This window comes from Convolutriloba macropyga, chromosome 1 (genome assembly GCF_964194025.1).
Source record: "Convolutriloba macropyga chromosome 1, txConMacr16.3, whole genome shotgun sequence".
NCBI classification, from domain to species: domain Eukaryota; kingdom Metazoa; phylum Xenacoelomorpha; order Acoela; family Convolutidae; genus Convolutriloba; species Convolutriloba macropyga.
In genome coordinates this window covers 18,131,051-18,149,508 of record NC_134468.1, presented here as the reverse complement: position 1 = coordinate 18,149,508, position 18,458 = coordinate 18,131,051, and the positions used below count along the sequence as shown (strand labels likewise).

The 18,458-nt window shown below is 35.4% G+C and overlaps 2 protein-coding genes across 2 annotated transcripts in view; both read left to right on the top strand.

Annotated features, from left to right (window-relative positions):
• The window catches only part of LOC142335981 (HEAT repeat-containing protein 6-like), a 29,292-nt gene extending 25,559 nt beyond the window's left edge, over positions 1-3,733 (top strand). Inside the window, exon 6 of the mRNA XM_075384407.1 lies at positions 2,520-3,733. Within this exon, the coding sequence (XP_075240522.1) occupies positions 2,520-3,450 (931 nt within the window). The 3' untranslated portion in view covers positions 3,451-3,733. The remainder of the gene's footprint in view (positions 1-2,519) is intronic.
• Positions 3,734-8,347: 4,614 nt separating this feature from the next.
• LOC142346418 (transmembrane protein 101-like) lies at positions 8,348-11,716 on the top strand. Its single transcript, XM_075398863.1, has 4 exons — positions 8,348-8,592; positions 9,819-9,999; positions 10,403-10,610; positions 11,309-11,716. Exons 1-4 carry the CDS (start codon positions 8,453-8,455, stop codon positions 11,560-11,562), a joined length of 783 nt encoding a protein of 260 aa, XP_075254978.1. The 5' UTR covers positions 8,348-8,452; the 3' UTR covers positions 11,563-11,716.
• Positions 11,717-18,458: the final 6,742 nt, after the last annotated feature.

Genomic DNA, 18,458 nt, shown 5'->3' with positions numbered 1-18,458 from the left:
TCTCTAAGTTTTACTAATTGACACTAGACTGTGTGAGTTTTCAGGTATAAACAAGGCGTTCTCTAAGATAATTTTTCTGTTAACCTGATTACTATCCTTAACTAAAAATGCAACTGTACCTCGGCCACAAATCTCAGACTCTGTTTTGTTTGCGTTCAGTACTTTGCCCGAGAAACTATCATCGATATCGATAAACTTTTCCTTGTTGTTTATCATGTGACTTGTTTTCCCCCGAATCTAGCACTAGTCCTACTCCCTCATCATCAACTGGGCATAAAAAGGAACTGAAGTATTCTTCATCTTTTGCTAAATTCTGTTTCTCATTTCTAACGCTTCGCCTGGCATGACTCAAACTTTTTATTCGTACGCTCTGTAGCTATGTGTCCAAACTTGTTGCAATTGTAGCATTGAATTACTTTGCTGGTATTAGGCTGTGGCTTATGAGGCTTCCGGTTATTATTTGAGCGACAGAACCTTGCAATATGTCCAAACTTGTTACAGTTATGGCACCTCTTCTGCTTTGTTAGGAAGACACTTTCACTTGCGAATTTCCTATCACTCTCTATATTTCGCTCAGTGTCGAAGTTGATCAGATCTCGCTTCAACTCATCAAGTGACTTATCCTCACTACCGTACTTAATAAGTGTGACAAAATTATCAATTTCGTTCGGCAGACCTTTCAGTAGAATTGATGTGAACATTTTTTCACTCAAACCCTGGTTGACTTGGTTAAGGTTAAATTGTAGTTCCTCTGCTCTTGTTATATACTCGATTAGACTTTCGTCGTCTCTTTTAACAAGGCTAGTGAGTTCGCTCACTAACTTTTGTAATCTAGGTCTCTCAAAGCTACGGAATCTCTTAGTTAACACATCCCATGCTTGAGCCACTTCTCCTTTATATGGCCTAAGATAAAGAACTGACTGTTTGTCCAGCGCCGAAACAAGCTCATACCATATTTGCATTTGTTTTTCTTTAAAAATTTCTCTCCCTTTATCTACAGCTGCGTCTTTTTCGGCTCGTGAAGCGTTAGGGCGTGTAGAAGGGACATAATCTTCAAAAGTGCTACTACCATCAAGTACCTTGTACAACTTAAGGACAAAAATGCGAGCTTCAAATTGCTCAGAAAAGTACAAAAAATCTTGCTCTTTCCCACTGAATTGGACACGTTCGTTCTTATCACTCATCTCTTGTCTAACCAGTCTATCAATTCAAAGCAATAATTAGTCTCTAATCAATTTATCAATTCAAAATTTTTTCACTCGTTACTTTCATACAAAAACCAACTGTTTGGAGAACTAGGATTAAAAGGTCGGCAAACAAAAAGGTCCTACATGCACACACTACCCTCTTGTCTATGTCATTACTGGTCACTCAGAAACGGCCAGGCCACGTCCTTACATGGTTCAACTGTAAAAGGATCCTCTAGGTCGGGTGTTATCCTTAGCGGAACCCAGGTTGCGATAACTTCAAAGACTCAAGGGCAGTCTCTACATGTATCGCCCCTTATTAGCATGATTATTTCTCCAAAGTTATATCATTTTTCAATCAAGTTCAACCATATTTCTAGAGTTTATGTTTTGCGCTGCTCTACAGGTTTATTACAATGTTTTAAAATCAAAATCTGAACGTTGTTCAGCAAATCAGCGCTTTTTCAAAAATTGAACGGTCTTAGATTAGGTTGCGCTTTTTCAAAAAAAATGTCCGAACGGTATCCGGAAATGCACGCGCGTCACAACCAATAAGCTACCTTTTAGGAAAGTAACTTTTTACAAATTTAGAACAATTAATGTTTTCAATCTTGGTTTGGCACTTTGCCGGCACTCAAACAGACTCCTTCAAAACTAGGGCCTGGAACTTCACCCTGTTGATCCTTGCTAGCTACTCTTTTTCGGGACTCTCCTTTGCTCTCTCTTTCTGGCTTTTCGTCTCTTTGGCCCTTTCTTGTCTCTTTGGCAGTGTCTTGTCCCTTTGCTGTTTTGTCTCTATTTTTGTTTGGCCGCCTTGCAGAAAAATTTTTGTGTGTGCAGCTGTGCGTTTAGCTGGGCACAGTAACCTGATAAGCTGTGTATTGATGTGAGAGAGAGAAGTATTAATCAATGTTTCAATTGGTGGCAAGATTTGTTACAAATCAGTCTGTTTATATAGCATTATGTTCCCGCAATCATAGCTTAATGGCTGTGACATTCTGAACTCGAACTGCAACTTTTAAATCAAAAATCGGAAATTATCGGAAGTCATTCTTGACTTCCTTCAAATTATTTTCATCGTTTTCAGTGACGTCTTTAAGTGCTTGTATACCCACAACCGGTTAGTTGCTCCTGGAAGTGAAAATCGGATTTTTTCCGTTTGTTCCCCCCCTCTCAGCTTAGTGGGTGCATATCATTTACACCCCCAGACGCACGTGCCAAATTTTTACAATGATTTATCGTGTAATGAAACTTGCTCTGTAACTTGGGGAGCACATAGCGTACGGGGGGTCGCAGACGGTAAAGAGCCTAAAATTGATAAATGCGCTTTAGGTATGTGAGATCGAGAGCCTCGTGGACACTTGCGAATTTGTCAGACAATTTCATTTCCCTGTCAGATACAGATCCGAATTTCCTTTTGGAACTCACTCCTAAAGTGTTCTGTGAATGTCTGCAGGCTTGCATCAGAAGCAGTCAGGACCAAGACCGGTGCAAGTATAATGCAGTTAGAGGAATCGGAAGTATCTTATACTGTGTCAATGAAGAACTGCTTGACAATCATCCGGGCTTTGACCGATTTCTCAATTCAGCATTCGATGCCCTCAATAGTTTAGTCAGTGGACCGTGTTTAGCTAAAGTGCGATGGAATGCATGTTACGCTGCAGGATTGGTGCTTCAAAATTCACTTCTTATTGAGCGGTTAAAAGATAAGCACATCAAAACTCTCCAGGAGTCATTGATTACCTCAATAGATACGTGTCCCAATTTCAAGGTCAAAATAAATGCTGTCACAGCTTTCCAGTCGATGAAAGCTCGCATTCAGTTTGAGCCCTTATACATGAGGTGCATCGACGTGGCTGTAACCGCTTTAGTCAATAGTGAGACCCTGAGTAATTTTGACGAGTACAAACATCAAGCTGAGCTGCAAGATTGTCTGTGTAATTGGTTGTGTAGTCTGGTGCTGTTAGCCAATCAAATTGACTTCAGAGAAGTATTCGGTGCTATTGCAGGTCATAACTTAACTACGTCAACCAAGCAGTTGTTCCAAATTAGTGCCGGGAAAGACCAAAATCTCAATGTATTTGCTGAAGTCTGTGAGCATGTGGAATCATTGGATGGCTTCTTAAATTGTGAACATACCCCATTTATGCTGGACTTGTTCACGTTGAAAGCATCGGAGTTTGCTTCGCCCTATCCTTCTGCCGAGGAACCAATTGTGAACGCTTTTGATTGTGCACATGATCACGTTGAAGTTATGAAATAAAACAGCATGGCCAAGGTTCGAAAATTTAGAAGAGCAATATAGTGTTCGACATTAAGATAGCATAGTGCAGCAGTGTTCTGAAAGTTGATACCAATTGTCGTTTTTGTAAATTAAACTAAGCTACGATTGATAGCTATTTATGTATGTATAGTTATGTATGATATTTGATTCATGCTGCGCGCCAATCAATTTTTAAAATCGTTAAAAATTGCAACCAAAGTGGTATAAAATCGCTTTTTTGTTAAAAATTGAGAATTAAATTCAATTTATTTTTTTGCGCTTATCTTTTGAGTTCTGACGTAGTCAGACGAGGAAAAGAACGAAAGCTAATTTCTCTAAATACATTTTTATCATATATTTAGCGAAAGCGAGCGATGAGGGGCAAATGGCTACCCCTATGATTTAATTGAGTTTTGCTGTTACTTCTGATTCTCAGAATTATGGCAGCACAGTCTAAATGAAGGAAAATTGGAACCGGCTGATATAGCCGTTGTGTTAGCTCAGAAAATTTTTTATTATATGCTTATTCGGATTTTCTGTCAATAACAATATTGAATGGCTGCTACAACGGCTCCATAATGAGGCTGTGGCATAAAATTGTTTTATTGAGAAAACCTGGAGACATTTTGAATTGCTCTTGAACGAAGTTCATAGCAACTATTGTAAACGTGTGTGTCTTTTTTATGCAAAAGTTTTGCTTGACAATTTTGACTTTTCGAGTGACTTTTACGCCCTTGACTTTTTGCGTTTCGCGTTATCTAAAATTCTTTCTCAATCACAATTTCAAGCAGCTGAGTTCAATTGGCGGCAATTTAATACTAAAAGTCAAATAAAAAAGCGCCGAAAATGGTGCCAGTTTTTACTTTGCCAGTTTTTACTTTAAATCTCAATAGTGGTATATTTTAACCTCTAATGTGGCTATTTGAAGCCCACTATTGAACTTCTCAGTCTCATTTAGGCTCCCCTCCCCCCCGACTGAAGCAGGCTGCAATTGATTAGAGCTCCCACTAGTCGTTCGAGAGCAATTCTTCCTACGTTTAGTCGGTTATGTTTATAGCTGCGAATCTCTAAGCTGAGCCTAGCTATATTGCGTTACTTACAAAAAACTGAATTGTATTGAGTTGTATAATTGGTCTCAAACGAAGTTTCTAACAATTATATTATTCCTGTGGTCTTTTTTATGCGCTTTTCGCTAGACCAATTTTTCGTCTGACTTTTTTTTTAACTTTGTGTCCTCAAAAACGGGATAATTAGGTAAAGCCAGGATGGAATTAAGGAGGCTTAGTAGCTTTCTAAGAGCCTTACGCCTTAGTAGTCTCTAAGTATGCGATTCTCCAAAAATGTTTTGAGGAGACAATTTAATGGTGTGAAGAGTGGTTCTTATTCTTTTAAGTTTAACCGTCTCAGTCATCCCCCCGCTTCCCAGCACTCCCCTGTCCACCTTCCTCCTCGTCCAGCCTTCCCAACTCTAACCCCCCCCCCCATCGCTTGACTCCCCCATGCTAGCATCACTAAGCACCAGCTGGCTACTACCAAAGCCAGCCAATAGTTTGAGAGCAATTCGCCTGAAATTAGTTGATCGTGCTTTTCTTTTCTGATCCGATTAAGAGTATTGTGACTGAAGTGGTGAAGCACTAAACACAATTGATTGATCGACAATTGTGTTTGTGTGCATCTCAAATTAGAAATGTCACTCGCGAAGTTAAGTTCAATTGGTTTTCATTGTTTGTATTGCTAGGCAAGGATTTTTTTCTCACCTTTTAAAGCAAAAATTGATCTTCTTGCTTTACCTCAAAGCTGTTTTATGGTTTTAAAAAGTTTTTGTAGATTTTAAATCGTTATTTGTGTCTAACTGGATTTTAGTCCTCAAATTACTCTTCATTTTTATTATTTGAATTATCCTTTTCTATTGAGTTGAATTGTTTTGCATTAGCTATTAGAAAATTTTGTATTTATTATCGATTTTTTGCAATTGTTGAAAGTTTAAAATAGTCTTTAATTTGATATGAGTTTCGATTGTATTTCTTTTGGATAAGATTAATTAAAAAGTAAATGATACGATAGAAAAGAGATTTCTCATTTGAATTATGCGGAAATTTGGTCCGTTAGCAGTTTTTCACATTTTAGAAACAGGAAGTAAAATTAAAAAGTGAGTGCTTTTACGGCGTAATTTGTTTTCTTTTATATTTAAGTAAAGTGAGAAGATGGTGTTCAAACAAAGATTTTGCATTGGTTCGATTCTCTTCAACAGTTTTTGACCTCAAAGAGCAATGAAGTGAAATGAAATAGTGAGTCGTTTTGGGGCTTTAGTTGTTTTCTTTTATATTTAACTTAAGTGATAAGATGATGTTCGAACAAAAATTTGTCAATGGTGGTTAATTGTTCACATGCGAAGTTTGGCTTCCATTATTATTACGTTTAAATTTTTTAGGGTTTTTCTAAATGGTTTTCCAAAGCCATCGCGAGTGTTTTTGCGTCTAGTTTTTTGCTCAGTGATTGAAACTCTTTTGAATTGTAACTCAGGACCTGCCGTTCTATTTTTTGGCTTCATTGTCTCAAACTCATTTTTTGCTTGAAAGCCTCCAATGGTCCAATTTTATACCGCTCTGTCGCTACTCTTTTATTGTTTTCATGTGCGTGAAGTCATGTGATTTACTTTCTGGCTCAGTAAATCTCGAAATGATTTGATTGGATTTTGATCATGGGTGACTTTTCACTCGGATTGGTTTTGAGCGCAAATGTTAAGGTTTTTAAGGTTTCTCTGAACCCCCTTTTTGAGTCATGTCTTGTTAATTTATTTTTAATTGATTCGGATTAATTTTTGATGATTAATGGCTTACCTCGTTCTCGTCATTAAGCACAAATATTAAGGTCCTTTGAGATTTCTCTATTCTCCGTTGATAGTGATTTATTGTTCGCTCCTGTATCATAAGGGCTCATTATAGAACATCGATAGCAAAATGGCACCTAAAAATTAAAGTTTTCACAAATTTTATATTGAATTGATTGTATCCAATAGGTAGTTCAGTTAGTGGAAAGGCGCGTGTTATTAAGTTTTTATGGCCTAATTTGGAGTAGTTTTAGTTGACTTTCTTTTTAATCCAATATCCTTCCTGTTCTGTTGGATATTGGATTGCTTTTTCTACTTTCTCACTATTTGTTATCATAAAATATTACGCCCTTTCAGCCAAATAGGCCGTCTTTTTTACAACCGCATATATTCGTAAAATCTAGGAGGACTAATTTCGCTAATTCACGTCTGTTTTTTCCTTATTTGAATTTTAATGAAGTCTGATCTTGTTACTCTTTGCGATTAAAACGTCGCTTGCTTGACATTGAGGTCAGCGCTTCGTTCTAATAAGGCTATAATAGGATTCTTTTGTTCCCAATGCGTGTTTTTTTGGAGTTTAGATGCTATGGAAATTTTTTTTGACGCATTTTTGCGTTAAATCATTTTTGGGAGTTTGCTTAAATTCAAATTGAAAATTTTGATAGGAAGTTTACAATTGATACTCTCTTAATTTTTCGCCGAAATTTATGAGGTTATTGTAAGTTTCTTAACAATCCAAAGTATTTGAACTGTATCGGTGTGCTCTTTTTTAAGATCGCTTCCCATTTTTTTTTCGAGTCAAAATAGAGTGGTCAAATAAGAGTTGATTTTAATCACATTGGAATAGCATTCGAAAAAGTGAGTAGGTCTGAAGCGTGTTTTTTCTCAAGTACCTTTAAAGTGGAATGAGAAGTTGGTGTTCTAATTGGGCCTATTTGCAAAGGATTGATCTCATTGACGGGCAGCTAATGCTTTTTCTACTTTCTCACTATTTGTTATCATAAAATATTACTGAAAATTTGATTTTGCCTTTTTTGTTATTTCAGCTAATATCATTAATGACAGTATTCTTGGTTTTATTGAGGCTTAAATATCCCTAATTTGGTGTTTAAGTTTAGGGCTTGTGATTGTCATGAAATTGACACTCTTTGTTTTCAAAATATTGTCACGATTTTGTGGTTTTGATAGTATTTATTTTACTTTTTGTTGTCTTATCGTTCATCGCATTAGGGGCAGGCTGCTATTATGAATTATTTTAACTGATTTAATTGTTTCAGTTCACAGTCAATTCTTTCTATGACTTTGAGTTTCATCTTCTTTTCAAAAAAATAGATGTTGATTTTTAATTGCTCTCGTAGAGAAGCTATTATTGTAAACGTGTATTTTTATGCAAAATTTTGCTTGACAATTTTGACTTTTCGAGGGACTTTTACGCCCTTGACTTTTTGCGTTTTGCGTGATCTAAAATTTCCTCTCAATCACAATTTCAAGCAGCTGAATTCAGTTGGCGGCAATTTAATACTCAAAGGCAAATGAAAAATGCGCCGAAACTGGTGCCATTTTTCACTTTAAATCTTAATAGTGGTATATATTAACACTTAATGTGGTTATTTGAAGCCCGCTATTGAACTTCTTAGTCCCTTTTCGCCCCCCCCCCACCCCGACTGAAGCAGGCTGCAATTGATTAGAGCTCCCTCAGGTCGTTCGAGAGCAATTCTTCCGACGTTTAGTCTGTTATGTTTTGACAATGTTTTTTTGTCTTTCTTGTAGTCTTATCGCTTATTCAACAATAACAATAAGTTCTTATTGGCCTTCTATTGTGGCGTATATATCTTTTTATGAATGATTTGGTTCTGTTCATTTTATTTAAGCATACTTGACTGTTAAGCGAGTTGTTTTCATTCGTTGGCTAAGGTTCGAAATCATCAATTGCGCTCTCATCATCTGTAGTAATTTTACAACACTACAACTTACGTTTGATTTCGAGTTTGTAGCTTTTGAAAGATCAGTGTGCTGTTTGACTCGTTAACTGCTAATTATTTAGTTGTGTTTAGAGTCAACTTTTAGTTTAGAAGATAAGTTAAGATTGTAATTTTAGATGTCAGATGACGTCATTGTGTTTGCTGATATCTTGATTTCAATTTGACTATTAGGACAAAATAGTGTAGCAATATGGCATCGCTGATGGAGCGCCTGCGGGGGGCATGTGTGAAGCTACGTGTATATTTACCCTGGCTTTACCTTACCCGATATCCTTTCCTCTATGCTCTGTCGCTGCTCATGTTTTTGGCAGAGTATTCTGAAGATAAAAGGTGAGTAGAACCGATTTTGTACCTAAATTAGATGACGCGATTCTTTCCTGTGACTAATTTTTCGTCTTTGTATATTGTTTGGCGCCCCTTTGATTGAGCGGAATCATTAAATCTACATTTTATAGTTATTGTTTACTCGTGAATGAGTATTATGAAAAGAAATAGCTTTCAAAGTATAGTGGTATATTTAACGAACGAAAGAGCTGAAAAGAATTCTTAGAAAGTCTTATGTTATGGATTTGAAGATAATTATAGTGATTAGAAAACTGGCTTTTTACTAGCAGTAACAATAGCGTTTCATTTAGGTTTTATTTAACATAATGATGATAATGAACAGAGGAGCTGAATAATGCATGAGGTAAAGGGGAATTATTTAATGAAAAAACAAAAACGTCAATTAAAAGAAAGCGCCTCCCCTAAAAGGGTAGTCAGTCATTTCGGGGGGCGTCAAGTCAACTCATACATGAATAAATTCTGACATTAGTGAAACATCAAAGGACATAATATGCAGAATAGTGAGACAACTTAAGGGGAATGAGAAAAGATATACAAAAGAAATGCACATGGTGACTTGAGATGGTGACATTGAGATCTGAATAGAATGTATATTAATGAAACATGAGCACAAATTTGATTTATTGCAAAAATAATGTACAAGTTGTTATGAATGTTGCCGATAATTGTGGGTAAACATTGAATAAAATGGAGGAAACGCTAGTTTTGAATGTGTCATTCACAAAGACGCTAATATGCGCACATAAATTCTACAGGAGACTATCAGGAATTCCAGAAAAAATCTGAAAACTAGATTTTCAAATGGCTGGAAAAGATACATAGTTAACGTTAATCTCTGCCTTTCAAGAGATTTAATACGATACCATCCATTCTTTCCTAGGACGTTTTGAAAATTTTCCTAGTTGGTCTGACGAAAAATATCCCAGTCTCGCATAAATATGATGCCGTTTTCTTAAGGAAATTTTGGATCGATTAAACTTTGTTTCGTATGGGTACAACTACAGTGACCGTAACTAAAGTACAATATTCTAAGAGATCTATAATGATGAATTTTTCCAAATACATATAACAGAACAGTCAACGTAAAGTTTGTAAGTAAGTCAATTACAATTATGTATTTGCATGGAGAGACTTGTCAAAAAGATGTCTCCTGACATCCCTTATCGATCTATGGTGATGAGCTATTACTGTCAAGTCTTTTTTGCTTTCAGGAACAATTACGATGTGTCCAATGGCGTGGTGTACGTCCATCTAGGAGTGGTGATCACATGCACGACGTTCCTGATATTCCAGTACAAACCCCGTCTGTTCTCCCTCATTCTGGCAGTTGAGCAACCACTTGCAAACTACTTTTTCTTCTCAGTATCGGCTAACCCTCCAGAATGGCAGAAGGTAGAATGCGCATTCTTGTAAATTGCTCTCGAATGAAGGAAGGAATTATTGTCGTCGTGTGCGCCTTTTATATGCAGAATTTCTGCTTGAGCATTTTGCGTGTCATGATTTGAAGCTGCTGAACTCCAATTGGCGGGGAGAAAAGTGCGGACTTTGATTAGAGATGCAGACTTCGATCCCTTTGAAGTTTCAGTAATTTGAACTAGACAACAATCCAAGTTGAACTTGAGTTCCATTTTTGTAAACATCTGTAATGGGAATTATGGCTGCTGTCTAGAACTTTTTGATGTCAAGCATTAGCAGTAAACCTAGGGTCTGGATATGAAGATTATTAAAAAATGCAGCCGATTGTTGCAACTAGCATAATGTTCTTAAGAGAAAATTTGAGCTTTTGATGCTCTAGGTGCACTACAGTAGTCGGCTCATGTTGCAGTTTGCCTCCTTTCTCTTACTTTCGTCTGGCTATGCAAACTATCCTCAAAGACGGAGTATCCATCCCACTGTCAGACACGTAGCCGTCTCCTGCCATGGAATATACCTGGTGGCCTTAACATTCCTTGTCTTCAATGATCCCACCATGAGGAGTGGTTTATTGCATCTCTTCGGAAAAGGTTAGACCACTTTACAATTTATTGATTGTTTTTTAAACAAATTTTCTACTTTGTTATAGTATTCCAGTTCTTCTGACTTTGTGATTTTTTATTTTTCATCTCTGAATGTATTTTTGGATCTCTCTTAAAATCCGTTTTGTCTGAATCAATCGTGTTTTTACTTCTCTACTATTGATTGAAGTCATCTGTGCCTTATAAAAATATAATCAGAGGACTTCTGTCGCCAAAAGCGCCATCAAAATAGATTTCTGATCAGGTACATAACTTACAGATTGTGTTTGTTAATTGATGCGTTGGCGCGTAACCAGATGGCTGGGTGGGACTATTTTGCATGGAACTGTTTTGACGTTGATTGTTTTCTTTTTGTGCAGCGAAAAGCTCCAATAAAGATTTACGTCGTGCATTTAAAATTATGGCTTGGCTTTTCGCCGAAATATATTGGGCTGACGTATACATATTTCTAAGTAATATATAATTTAACTGATTTCATATCTCCCAAAAAATATTGAATTGATCCGATATTAATTGTAGAGCAGCTTCTCGTCTTCTCCACCTTGTTTCAAAAATTGGACTACTAATTTATTGGTCAGATTTTCAAGTGTGTAGAGACTTAATTTGAGTTAGGACTGATTAACGGGCATTGAGTTCTATTTTTCTACCCATTTGCTCGATAAAATAATTTTAGCTGTTTTGTTTAGAACACGGCGATGTGTTCAGTACTGTACTTGGTCTATTCTTGGGAGCAGCGGCCGCCTTCTACCTCTCGGGTCACCCCTCCAAACTACTATCCATAGTGACCCTCTCCTTCCTTATTCCCTACTACCTAGTCTCTTGGAATATCAACTTCTGGCAAACTAAGCACAAGGCATCGTTCTGGTACTGTACCAGGAATATTCTAGATGACTCGTTATTTCTATCTTGCTTGTCATTTTACATGTTCATGTTTCGGTGACACCGGCCCCAAATATTGTGCTGTAACTTGTTTCCTATCATGGTATAATTGCTCTTTATTTGCTTCAAAGGACTTTTTATTCTTATATACTGTAAGGGATTTGTTTAATGTTTTCATATCTTCGATAGCTTCTCAATATAATTTTTCAGCTGCAGGTTTTGTGATGGGAAAAATGGGAAGATTAAGTGCGCGTGGAACGACCTATAGCGTGATTAGGATGATGAAAAAGAGGGGGATTGCCAAGAGAGAATTTGGTTGAGATGATGGTTATTTTAGTCAGAGGATAGGATAGATACGGTTGAATTGATAGGAAGAGAGCAACTGTGTTTGATTAGAACGGCCTTAGAGAGATCTGTTTTGAAATGAACACTCATTGTGTGCGTTTGTGGACAGAGGGCTCTTATTAATTGCAAATTGTTTAACAGGTAATCAGATTAATACTTTTGATCAGCGCACAGCCGCCTCGCCTGTGAAAAGGGCCGCTTCTACGGGGTTGCTTCTATTGGCTTTGAAGCCACCTTTTCATCTCTCTAACCGCTAGGCTGCCCCTCATACTTTCAAGGCGATTCAATTCATTTCCTAAACTTCTTTTGTTTATACTAAATTAGTCTGCTGCGCTTTCGCTCTCACTCACTTTTCAATGCTGAAATTCCGCCCGGCTTTCCACCAACCGTGTTTGCCTTTTGAGACTAATCCTCCAAATAATAAATGGCTGGAAACAGTTCTAAAATGTAAAATTGAATGAAGAAAAAATGCTGGCTGTTTGGCGTCCCTTGGGAAGAATAAAACTATTCATATCCGTCTTTGTACCATGAATTCAATCTGTGACTAAGACACATCAAGGTATGAATTGCCAATTTTAGTATAGGCAACCAAATAGCGATCGAAGTGACTATTAAATTTTTCAATTTAAATGCAATCAACACTATAATTAGGTCATAATTTTTCACGAAATTGCCTCTGTTTCATTTGGATCACCTAATAAAATGAGGTACAATTTTATGGTTTTATAGACCCAATGAGAAGGTTTGCAAATGTACCATCTACAAGAAGAATGCTTGGAATCGTAAATATACGCATTTTTTTTAACCTACAGAGAAAGAGAAAATCCGGAACCGAAGTTATTAATTAACGAACAGTTAACAAAATTTATATTTTATTACAGACGCAGAGATGACATGTAACGGGTCCAACCTAGTTGTTTCATCCTAGAATTGCTGAACACGCACTTTTTGCGGGGATTTAAAGCTTGTAAACATAAAGAATGTTGCTCCCAATCTTGTTTGTCAGTTGAGAAGGCTAATTTGTTAGTCAGTACACAAGATCAAAACCCTATTTTGCAACCTTTACTCCTTGATTCGATTTTTATATTTATTTAAGGAGTAAAGGTTGCAAAATAGGGTTGTGATCTTAGCTGCTTCTATAATTATTCATTACATATGTTTTCGTTCCCTCCTGAAATTGAAATACAAAACTATTTGTCCTTTGGCAAAATGTTTCACGGCATTGATCTCGAAATATGTACTTTCAAAACAGAAGGAATGTGAGGCAAGATTAATTGTACAAACATTTGGTTTTACGTTGTTAAAATTTACATGTTTCTACCTTCCATGTAACCGACGAGCAAGGTTTCAGTTTTAAAGTGCAATAAATTCAGGATTTTTCGAGAGCGAGAATCATTTCTATCCGAGCTGCAATTAGAAAACGACCACCGATTTTTTTGCAACCGTGCAAGCTCTCTTCGTGATGATGGGAAGACAGATGGTACAAATTTCTTACTTTTAGTGCGGCATTTTCCGATTTTTGTGTTAACGGCACGCACATGCTGCTTTTTATTTCAAAGATCAGCCGACATCTCGTGGAAAAATTGTGTTCTCTAATCAGCCGCACTTTGTATTTCGAAGTCTTTTTAGTTCATAATGGTTAGTATTTTTGTGTACTTTGAACTCAAAATATAGCCGGAAAACGCGGATCGTTTCGAAGTAAAAATTCACTTCGCCCCCAGAAAAACGTTGCTCACCAAAAAAAGAGAAAGTCATTTTTCATGAATCAATTATTATAGAAAAACTGAAAGATTAGAAATTGAAAAGTGAAGAACGTAATCTGAAAACTATTTCCTGAAAGTTCTTCTCAACAACCGGCTTCACAAATTTTTTTCTAGAGCAAATGTAGAGCTTCTGTTTAATCATGGACCATCAGAACAACCCACTAAACAACAAAAACACCCATGCTCATCAAAAAGCAAAAAAGATTAAAACTTCAATTATTTTACTGAAAACTGGCCTATCAAACTTCCAAATGTCCACTGAAGTAACTGAGCTCATATTACACTTCTAAACAAACAAAGAGGATATATTTGAACTCAAATAGCTACTGTAAAAATAGGTAAAAAGTATTCAACAAAATCAGCCAAACATTGTCAAAATGTGATTTTTTTCCACAAAAATTTATAATTGATATCGAATAAATAAAGGATGCCAATGTAACTAAAAAAACTGGATTCTTTATAATAATGTCCCAAATAAAAGAAACAAATTTAGAAAAGATATAAAAACAGAAAAAATGACGAAAACATATCCAACAATCAAAGTTACATCGAAGTCTAAAAATTTGTGTCGATGGTCAAAAACGCTTCCAAATGTAAAATGATGGGCTACAAAAAATAAGTTTTAAAGCTTCCAAATTGTTTTTAAATAGCTTGATGTAATAAAATTTAGCTGGTTTAGAGCTAAATTTCTCATTCACAGCTTTATCTCTTATCTTTCGAAAATTGGTATGAAGACAACCACCGCTCATTTCTCTCGGCTCTTCCATTTTGTTCAACAAGAAGCGTGACTTTTACATACTGTTTAAAAACAACTCGACCGATTAGACAAAGATAGCCAAGAGAAATGTTAAAGCCAGTCGAGGAGAAAACTAGTGTAATCCAATACGACTATGTACTTGTAAAACGCGTCAAGACATTGAAATTGCAATCTAAGTCAAATAACAAAAAAATAGGCCAAACAGTAAATTTACCTGCAAAATACGAACGTGCAATTACGTTATATTTGGTTCAAGCACACACAAACAACAGTTTTTTGTTTCGTTCATTAGAGGCTGTGAGAGTTCTCACAATTCTTTTGCAAGCTATAATTAGCTCAGATATATCTAACTTTTTTTTTAAAAAAAAGAAACAACTAAGAAATGGAGAAAAATCGTACCAAGTTTCTTATTTCTTGGTCCAATGTTATAGAAAAAACGGTTTTCCACTCAAAAACTTCTATTGGCAATAGAAGATTCCTGGAAGCCTGTTGCTTCAATTGAATTAGGAAAAAATGCAATCGCAAAATGGCCACAAAATCTGGGAAAAAATTGAGAAAGCTCCAAATTAACGATTCTATCTTTTCTCCGCTTTTCGAATATGTTCACCTAAGCAACTTTTTCTAGTTTTACTCATTCACAGAACTTGGTTGTTTGTCTGTTCATTTCTATATAAAAAGAACAAAAACATAACGGTGCTTCAAGTAGAAATAGATAACTATGACTCCTCTTCGAGTCGTAAGAAGAAAACACGAAAATTGGTCCGCAAATTGATTTTTCTTGTACATGCTTAGCTATTTCAGCTGAAAACTTGAAATGCTCACACGTAAAAATGCAAAATCATTTTCACTCTCTGTGGTCATTTTTTGAAAAATAAATTGAAAGAAAAATTTTTCAACTCAAGATAATTCGAGAAGTTATTATAAGAAGAATTCCTGTAAATTAACTTAGCAGCAAAAATCTAAAAACTCCGCCCCGGAAATTCGTTTTTCTGCATTTTACATGTTTAAACTCGATATTGGACATCATGAGAATCATAATTCATCTCTTCAAATCTAACTGTCCAAATGAAAAAAAAATTTACCTCTGTGCAACAATTCCAAAGCCCAGCGTTTTTGGAAAGTAAATCTTTGATGCCAATGATTATTTTTGGATTTTTGCTTTGGAGAATAATTTTGATTCAGAGTCTTAATAACTTTTGTCTTGTCCCTAGTACATAGAGCCACTTCATTACAGTAAGAGCGCTTTTTGTCACCTCGCTACCTTTGAAAAATTATCTGACAAACAATTATCATTTGTTTCTTTTCTCATTAACAGGTGCTAAAACTGCTGGTTGACTGAGTTACGGCCATGAAAATATTCAAGATATCTGTGACTGTTTCCGATAAAAAGAAAAGCGCTTTAAAACTGTCCGCTCCGCTCTTTGTGTTTAGTGGCAAAGTTCTACATTTTCTTTTCTTAGGTAATAACAGGTTTCTTCAACTAAGCCAACGTAGATTTATGTGGTTTTGCTATGTTAACAAAACTCGCAATTTGAAGAAATTCCTTAAATTTCGGTTTTAAATTTTGCAATTGCTTTTGTGTAAATCAGAAAATGTGAGCTTGCAAATTGAATAATATCAACTGTGTCGATTTTATAGGAAGGTCTTTTTTGTTTTGTAATAGTAACTTTATTTTAATGTTTGAAATCATAATTTCTTAGAATTTAATTATTCTCCATAATTAAATTTTCCATAATATCTGGATGATCTTATGATCCTGATGATTAATGACACGATAGTTGATAGTTTCTGCCAGAAATTGTCAAGAGCAGAAAATAGCATTCAAGGGCCCGTCTGCATTGCTTTCAGCTGTTTTAGTTTCCTTCTGAAATTGTATCGCTTCGGATATGCAGATTTACCTCTCAATTTTAGAGTGCTCAGCAAATGTTAATCTTACTTTGAAGATCTTAGTCTGTTACTGAAGAGGCAAATGTTGATACTTTCAAAGGCAATAAGAAAAACGTAGAGTGGCTTGTGTTGTATTCACTCAGCTATGTTCCTGTCTAAGTCATCTTTACTTTTTAGATTTTTTTAGCGGAGATAATACTGAAACCAGTGCGTCAAAATTGTTTGAAATTCATCTTGATCACCACATTTTGGTCAAAACATACATAAACAGAATTATTAAACGCAACATTGCTACGGTAAAATGTTACTGTTAGATCTGTGAGTGCAAAAACTTAAAATTTCACCGTTTCAAGTGATACAAGAAATTAACAGATTTCATGAATATAGTAAATAATCCCCATAAGAATCATGAGTTCCGATCCTGCATAACTAACAGGATTTCATAAAAATTAATGCTTTGAAAACTTTGTTTTCTCAATTTTTCGTTATGAGTACGAATTGCTGATATGAGTGTTAGCCATCACCGCAGCATATCGTGAGACCCCAAAGGACTCTAACATGTTCTGGTGATATGGTAGCTGTATGAAGATTTGAAGGCTTCGTACAGCTAGTTTGAAGGCTTCATACTTAGTTAAGACAATTGACAGTAAAACACAAACAAGGCGGCTCGGTAATGTGCGATGGCACATAAGGTTCCGACCCCGCCCATCCACAATGTTGGCATAATTGTCTACCAAATGAGGAACAGATAGAAAAACCCAAAAAATAATTTTTGCGAATCCCAAAAAAGTCCAAGTCTTTTTCAAAAAATTCTGTATGAACGATAAGATAGCCTCCAAAGCAAATAACTCAGTGGAGTAAAAATTGATGCATTAGATTGCTGTAATATGGCAATATTAAGAAAGCGAGTCAAGACGAACAACAAAATCAAACAACAACAAACATTAATTACATCAAAAAATTTATGACCCTCTTAAAAACTAAATTTAATTAAAAAGTCAACATACCGTCAGATAAACCTAAAACTAAACAAAAATAACTTATAAATCACCAGAAAACATATGCGACCAGTCCATAAAAGGTTTGGTAAAAATTATACAAAAAAGAACAAAAACAGTAAAGTAAAAAAATTAACTTATTTTTTTGAAACATTTAACTACAAAGTAATAAATACCATTATGAATCAATTAATATTACCACAAATTTACCACTGTTTCTATAGAAGGGCATTAGGACCTGTCCTTATTCATTTTTTAAAGCGGCTGAAATAGTAACTTTATTTTAATGTTGGAAATCATAATTTCTTAGAATTTAATTATTCTCCATAATTAAATTTTCCATAATATTTGGATGGTCTTATGATCCTGATGATTAATGACACGATAGTTGATAGTTTCTGCCAAAAATTGTCAAGAGCAGAAAATAGCATTCAAGGGCACGTCTGCATTGCTTTCAGCTGTTTTAGTTTCCTTCTGAAATTGCATCGCTTAGTCCATAAAAAGGTTTGGTAACAATTATACAAAAAAGAACAAAAACAGTAAAGTAAAAAAATTAACTTATTTTTTGAAACAGTTAACTACAAAGTAATAAATACCATTATGAATCAATTAATATTACCGCAAATTTACGATTACCACTGTTTCTTTAGAAGGGCATTAGGACCTGTCCTTATTCATTTTTTAAAGCGGCTAAAAAGAACAACAAAAAACAAACAAAATTTCAATTGATACTTGCCAGAAAACGCTGTCAAAACCGTCAAGCCATATTTTGGCCCTCAAAATATATTCGATTGCGCCTTCTTCAAACAGTTATAATGTATTACGTGGCCATTCATTAGTAAGACTAAGTAACAAGTAGACAAAAAAGGGAAGTGCTAAAGTAATACTTTTAATTTTTTTTTGCGAAACAAAATTATATTCAATGTAATGAAAGGCATTAATTACAAAGAGCTATTTAAATAGGGTCGTTTATTCATGAAAAAGAAGCCCTCGAAACCTGCAATTATCCAGAATATTTCTTGCATCTACAAAAAGAACGTCAAATATGACAAATCAAATTAATTTACTTTTTTTTGTGAAAAACCGGTGTCGAAGCCAGTAAGGTCATAACGAATTCTTTAAAAAAAAGATTTTGGGACACCAATCCCTTTTATTCCCTTGACACCCATAATGTCATATTTGACCTGTAATTAACTAACGAGATTAG

Coding starts and splice junctions, on each gene's coding strand:
- LOC142346418 (XM_075398863.1), top strand. CDS start 8,453: ATGGCATCGCTGATGGAGCGCCTGCGGGGGGCATGTGTGAAGCTACGT. Junction 8,593..9,818: donor GAGTATTCTGAAGATAAAAG/GTGAGTAGAACC, acceptor TTTTGCTTTCAG/GAACAATTACGATGTGTCCA. Junction 10,000..10,402: donor ACCCTCCAGAATGGCAGAAG/GTAGAATGCGCA, acceptor TTGATGCTCTAG/GTGCACTACAGTAGTCGGCT.